The 6,319-nt window shown below is 46.3% G+C and overlaps 1 protein-coding gene across 1 annotated transcript in view; it reads left to right on the forward strand.

Annotated features, from left to right (window-relative positions):
• Hgd (homogentisate 1,2-dioxygenase) overlaps nt 1–5,816 on the forward strand; it is a 50,060-nt gene extending 44,244 nt beyond the window's left edge. Inside the window, exons 13-14 of the mRNA XM_032899282.1 lie at nt 1,422–1,603; nt 5,472–5,816. Of these exons, the coding sequence (XP_032755173.1) occupies nt 1,422–1,603; nt 5,472–5,621 (332 nt within the window). The 3' untranslated portion in view covers nt 5,622–5,816. The remainder of the gene's footprint in view (nt 1–1,421; nt 1,604–5,471) is intronic.
• The last annotated feature ends 503 nt before the right edge of the window (nt 5,817–6,319 follow it).

The following is a 6,319-nucleotide window of genomic DNA, read 5'->3' on the forward strand; positions in this document are numbered from 1 at the left end:
AGCTACATGCGGAACTGTTCTTAAAATACAGATTCCCAGGGCTCCCGTTGGCTGACTTTTCCTTTATCTGCTTCATGAGATGCACATGGGACTACGATCCGTACCTCACTTACTTCTCAGGGCTTCTGCACCTTCACCCCCAGGCCTGGAGCAGTGTGTTGTGCTGGGGGAAGGGAGGGGTGGCTGTCCGGTTGGTTATAGACATTAGGGTACGGTCCTGCTTACAGTCTACATGGAGGGAAGCAGGGCATAGCCCTTGCCTGTCAAGAGTCTGACTTTGCCAGGGCTGTCACTGTACTGTCCTGTGTTCTACCCGCTCCGTCTTCCCACAGGAGAAGCAACAAGCAGCTTTAATAGGCTACTTCTTATTCCTGTCTATACCATAGGAGTTAGAATAGCATCTAATTATATTTTTTGAATATGGGTAGATAGATGGATGGAGGGGAAAGTGAGGAACGGAAAACAGACAGATGAATGGGTAGACAGAGCTGGAAAGGTACCCTGAATCACCCATGTGTCAGATTTCTTTATTCCTTGCTCTCCAGGTGTTACTGTGTTGATAAAGAGCTTTATTTCAATAGAAACAAAATACCAAAAGAATGGAAGCATGGTGGACTTTGTCAGATTTGATGTGACTTTTTTTTTTTAAAGATGTATTTATTTTACATACATGTGTACGCTGTCACTGCTTTCATGCACACCATAAGAGGGCATCAGACCCCATTACAGATTATTATGAGCCACCATATGGTTTCTGGAAGTTGAACTCAGGAACTCTGGAAGAGCAGTCGGTGCTCTTAGCCACTGAGCCATCTCTCCAGCCCTTGGTATGACTCTTGAAAGCTATGTGAACATGTCCGTTTAATATAAAAAAAAAAAAATAACTAACACTGAGAGATATTCAGTAGCATGCTAGCTTGCTCTGTAGAGCACGTTCATCCACTGAAGGTATGACAAGCAGGCCCCGGGGAGTAGGAATAGGACACGAGGTAGAAAAGCCTTACGTATGAAGCAGAGGTAAGATCGCTTCCAGTGTTCAGATTTAGGGTTCTGGGAGAACAGAAGAATAAGATTCTAACATGTTCAGACTCAGTTATCTTCTATAATAGAGAGTATTTATGAACTGTGTTTCATAGAGACCAACTATCTGTTGATTATCACATGATAATGCACTGTAAGTCTAGAGTTTTATCCTGTATCATTATGTACAGACACACACGCACGCACGCACACGCACGCACACGCACATACTGCTTCACTTTCTAGACTGGGAACCAGAACTGTGATGAATCATGTGCCAGTGTGGAATATTTGATGGATTTGGAATGTGAAAGCCTAGAAGAGGTACTGTTTGGGAGGTACTGATGTTTTCACAGGTCTTGCCTTGGATAATGAAAACAATGCTGATTCTACCTCCCCAGGGAACTGCATGAGTGAGTTCATGGGACTCATCAAAGGTCACTATGAGGCAAAGCAAGGTGGATTCCTGCCAGGGGGAGGCAGCCTGCACAGTGCCATGACCCCTCATGGCCCCGACGCAGACTGCTTTGAGAAGGCCAGCAAGGCCAAACTGGAACCTGAGAGGATAGCAGACGGCACCATGGTAAGCAATAATACTTCAGGGGCTGCCCCCGGGTGCCCCAGACGTCTGTAGAGAAAAGCAGTTATTTTTTTTATTCTCCAAAGTCACAGAGGTGGAATGAGGAGAATTTTGTGTCTGCGTGTGCATGTTACAAGTGTGAATACATACAGCATTATGTATATGCTACACTTGTGCCACGACAGTGTAGAAAGAGTTTGAACTGAGAGTAAGACCAGTACAAATCCTAGCTTGGCTCCTTTGCAGTATCTCCATGTTTTGTTTTCCCATCTGTAGAATGGGTGCACTATCAGAGTGCAGAGGACATCTGTGAGTTATAGCTCCTTATGGAGTGTTCGATAACTTCAAATGCAAGGAGACAAGGAGACATTATTGATACACTTTGAAGGGTCTTGCTGTATGTAAATGCAGCCGTGTGTGTGTGTGTGTGTGTGTGTGTGTGTGTGTGTGTTGTGTTTGTGTGTGTTTGTGTGTCTGTGTGGTGTGTGTGTGTGTCTGTGTGGTGTGGTGTGTGTGTGTGTGTCTGTGTGTGTCTGTGGGTGTGGTGTGTGCCTGTGTGTATGTGTGTCTGTGTGTGTGTTGTGTGTGTGTCTGTGTGTGTGTGTGTGTGTGTGTGTGTGTGTCTGTGTGGTGTGTGTGTCTGTGTGTGGTGTGTGTGTGTGTGTGTCTGTGTGGTGTGTGTGTGGTATGTATGTGTGTCTGTGTGTCTATGTGTGTGTGTGTGTGTGTGTGTATATGTGTGTGTGTGTGTGTGTGTGTGTGGTGTGTCTGTGTGTGTGTGTGTGTGTGTGTGTGTGTGTGTGTCTGTGTGTGTGTGTGTCTGTGTGGTGTGTGTGTGTGTCTGTGTGTCTGTGTGTGTGTGTCTGTGTGTGTGTGTGTGTCTGTGTGGTGTGTGTCTGTGTGGTATGTGTGTGTGTGTCTGTGTGTGTGTCTGTCTGTCTGTGTGTCTGTCTGTGTGTCTGTGTGTGTGTCTGTGTGTGTGTCTATGTCTCTCTGTGTGTGTATGTTTGTGTCTGTGTGGTGTGTGTGTGGTGTATCTGTGTGTTTATGTGTGTGTGTGTGTGTTTGTGTGTGTGTGTGGTGTATCTGTGTTTGTGGTGTGTGTGTGTGTGGTGTATCTGTGTTTGTGTGTGTATCTGTGTGTGTGTGTATCTGTGTATGTATGTGTGTGTGTGTGTGTGTGTGTGTGTGTGTGGTGGATGTGTGTGTATGTGTGTCTGTGTGATGTGTGTGTGGTGTGTGTGTGTGGTGTATCTGTGTGTGTATGTGTGTCTGTGTGTGTGTGTGTGTGTGTGGTGTATGGTGTGTGTATGTGTGTGTGTGTGTGGTGTGGTGTATGAGTATGTGTATGTGTGTCTGTGTGTGTGTGTATGTGTGTGGTGTGTGTGTGTGTGTGTGTGTGTGTGTGTGTGTGTGTGTTCATGTTCTATCTCAGAGTATTCTGTGTGGGAAGTAATCCTGATGACCAAAAGAAGGCAGAATGTTTCTAAAGCCAAGGAGGGCCAAGCAGCCTTTGCTTCACCATGGTTGGGAGTAGGAAACAGCTATTCTCACTGTTTTTCATTTTCTTTGTTCTCCTTTGGCATGGGGGAAGCTGATTTAGGCCCTGGTTTGTATTCCTCTTGTGCCAGGCTGTAAACACTGAGGTGGAACACAATTGCAGTTGGCTGGCTGTGGTACTTGATTTTATTGTATTTATTTATTTATTTACTTTTGCATTCTTGGAAATAGACTCAATGGACCACAAGAAAAAATTTTATGCTAAGCCATCAAGCAAACCTACTTCACATTTTAAAAACAAATGCCTTCACTGCTACATAATTTAAAGCTCATAACGCAGACCTGCTTAACTCAAAGCCTAGCTTGTCCACCCCCTAGCATTAGTGGCCCCATCTGTCCACTGGGGTTTGCTTTCAGTACAAGCCCAGAGCCAGAACTGCTTGTGTGGAGAAAGGGACATGGAGTCCTTCCTATATCCTTAGCCCTGGCTCCATTACTCCCTTCAGTGATATGCCCAGGGTATCTATAGAAACCTATATCTCTGTCACGCACAGTTTGCCAATCTCAGCTACTGCCTCTGACAGCCCTTGAAAGTCTTCAAACGGCCATTGAGTTGTTCCTGAATTACCCTTGGGCCTCCAAACAGGGTTTTGAAAGCTGTGCTACCGTGAAGCCGTATTCCACAAAAGTGAGGCGTAGGGTGTTTTTACACACAGTAAGAATTTGACTAATGTCCAAGATGGAGCTGTCCTGGGAAGAGGATTGGGATGGTAGGAGACTGGGTTTCTGGAGGCCCAGAGTATCTAGGGGGCACCTTCCACAGGCACTTGCACACCTGTATGCATGGTCACAAACAGACACACACATATACATAAAGAGAAACTGCCTAGACCTAAGTTTGCGTCTCCTTTACCCATCATGTAATTTAGACACAGATCAGTCTGTCCTATCCTTATCCCAGTGGGAAGTGGTTAATGTCATGTGACCCTTCACAGCTCAGCCTCACAGCGAAGAAGTCTTAAGCTGTCAGCAGAAGACAGCGACGATAATGGCTGTGACACTTGCCCTTGTGTGTGTGAAGAGTGTTTTATACTGCACATCTCATCCAAAGCCCTACCTTAAAGCCTGTCAGAGAAGTCAGGCAGAGACACTTGACTCCCTGATACAAAGAGAAATTAGTGCATGTGAGACCCACCCCCAACATTAATTCAGGTGTTCCATGTGGTATCACGGGAGAATTACATAATTTTCCTTTGGTCTGTCTGTCTGTCTGTCTGTCTGTTGTGGTTTTGATTTCCTAATGAGAGCAAAAAGAACCGTACGGTCTGGGTTGTTTGCTATTATTTCATAAGAGACACTATAGATAGAAACCATCAACAACTGACAGGACATTGAAATGGCTAAGATATACAGAGTATTTTTCGGCTTCTTTCAACTGTACCAGAAACATTCAGATCACAGTGAGACTGTCTCCTCTTCTCTCTTCCTTACCCTTTTCTGAGCTGAACTCTTGGTCGGGCTCCTGAAGAAGCTAAGAACTCAGATCTGCCACCACTGACCACCATGTGTCACACATAAAGAGCTCTAACAGGCCCGAGGGTGGCAAACGTGGCATTGACAGATTTGGCCCTTTACTCTTCTCCTCCTTTCTAAAAGCCATTAGATTACCTTCCTAAAACCAGCCAAGCTCTGTTTCCTTATCTGGCCACTTCCTCCTCCTCAAGCTGAGGTCCAGCTATCAAATTATTAAAGTCTAACAGTCAAAAGCCCCTCCCCCCATTTTGGCTCCCATAATTAACATGCCCAATAAAAATTAACCAACTCTTCCTAACTCGGAGTTTCCCCTTTTCCCACTATAAACTGCCATTTGCCTACGGCCGACATCTGTCTCATCTATCCAGAGGCAGTCCTTTGTCCCTCTAGGACAAATATCCCTCCCTTCTCTTCTCCTTTGTTCCCTCCCCTGACCCTCACCCTCTGTAAATCTCCTTTGTGCTGAGAATTTGGTCCTGGGGTGTCTCGTGCTAAGTCCCGTCCTCTCAACTCATATAAGAACATAAGTGATGGTCCTTAAGATCCCAGGATTCTCCCAGAATGCTCTGAGCAATGCTAGCCTGACCTGCCTAATTCACCCCACAGAATGAAACTCAAGGCCCTAAGTCGATAGAAGCCTTGCATACAGCTTCATCTGCTTATGCACGGTGAGGCCAGATCCAGACTCCAGGGCTTGGGTTCCCTTTCTTCATCATGGCAGTATGGATAAGCATAAGTCCCATGTTTTGTCTACCCACTCCTTCTCTCGGCATCTCATTAAACATGCTGTTTTGGTCCCCTTACCTCTTTCTTCTCGTCTCCATCTTATTTCCTATAGGCATTTATGTTTGAATCTTCCTTGAGTTTGGCAGTCACCAAATGGGGACTCAAGACCTGTAGTTGTTTGGATGAGGACTACTACAAATGCTGGGAGCCTCTCCAGGCCCACTTCACCCCCACTTCCAGGAGCCCGACAGAGCCTAAGTGAGACCAGAGCCCTCTACTGTAATTGAGAACAGGCTCGCATGGCTTCCTCGAGAGCCTCACACCTCTGGCGCTATCGGGGACAGCGATTAGAACGAGACTTACTCGTCATATTCAAGAAACTCACAATGACTGTGGACATGAATTCAGAAATGCCTATGGCTCTCTAATCCATCAATAAATTTGTGTTTCTGTGGAAGTTGTAAGTGGTCATTTCCAGGTCTTGGTGTCCAGAACTGGTGGGTCAGATAGGCCCATGGCTGGGAGCTTATGTCCCATGAGCTTGGCCTGGGGGCTTAACTCAAAGAGTGCAAGTCCAGGTATCTGCCAGAGACTATGGACAAGGAAGGGTCTGTTAGAACTAGGAGCTGAAGTGGAATCTGCAGCCAGGCCTTAGCGTCACTCAAGGGACAGGGGGAAGTTGAGGAGGTCAGCAGAGTTCCAAACAACCAACCATTAGTGTAAACTGTGGCTACCCAGAACGCCAGGCATCTAATTCTGGTAGACGTGCCCAATGATATGAGACAAGAACTCCAGCAACCAAGGACAAGCAGAAATCCACCTACCTCAAGGGAGCAGCTGTCTGGGTTCCCGGTGCCCAGATCTGGGTTGCTCTGGTCCTTACAGAAAAGGTCCTGTATCCTAGGAAACCCGTCAGCCTCCTTGAGCTGGGACAGTTGCTCACGCTTCTAGTCATCCATT

Source organism: Rattus rattus, chromosome 4, assembly GCF_011064425.1.
Source record: "Rattus rattus isolate New Zealand chromosome 4, Rrattus_CSIRO_v1, whole genome shotgun sequence".
NCBI classification, from domain to species: Eukaryota; Metazoa; Chordata; class Mammalia; order Rodentia; family Muridae; genus Rattus; species Rattus rattus.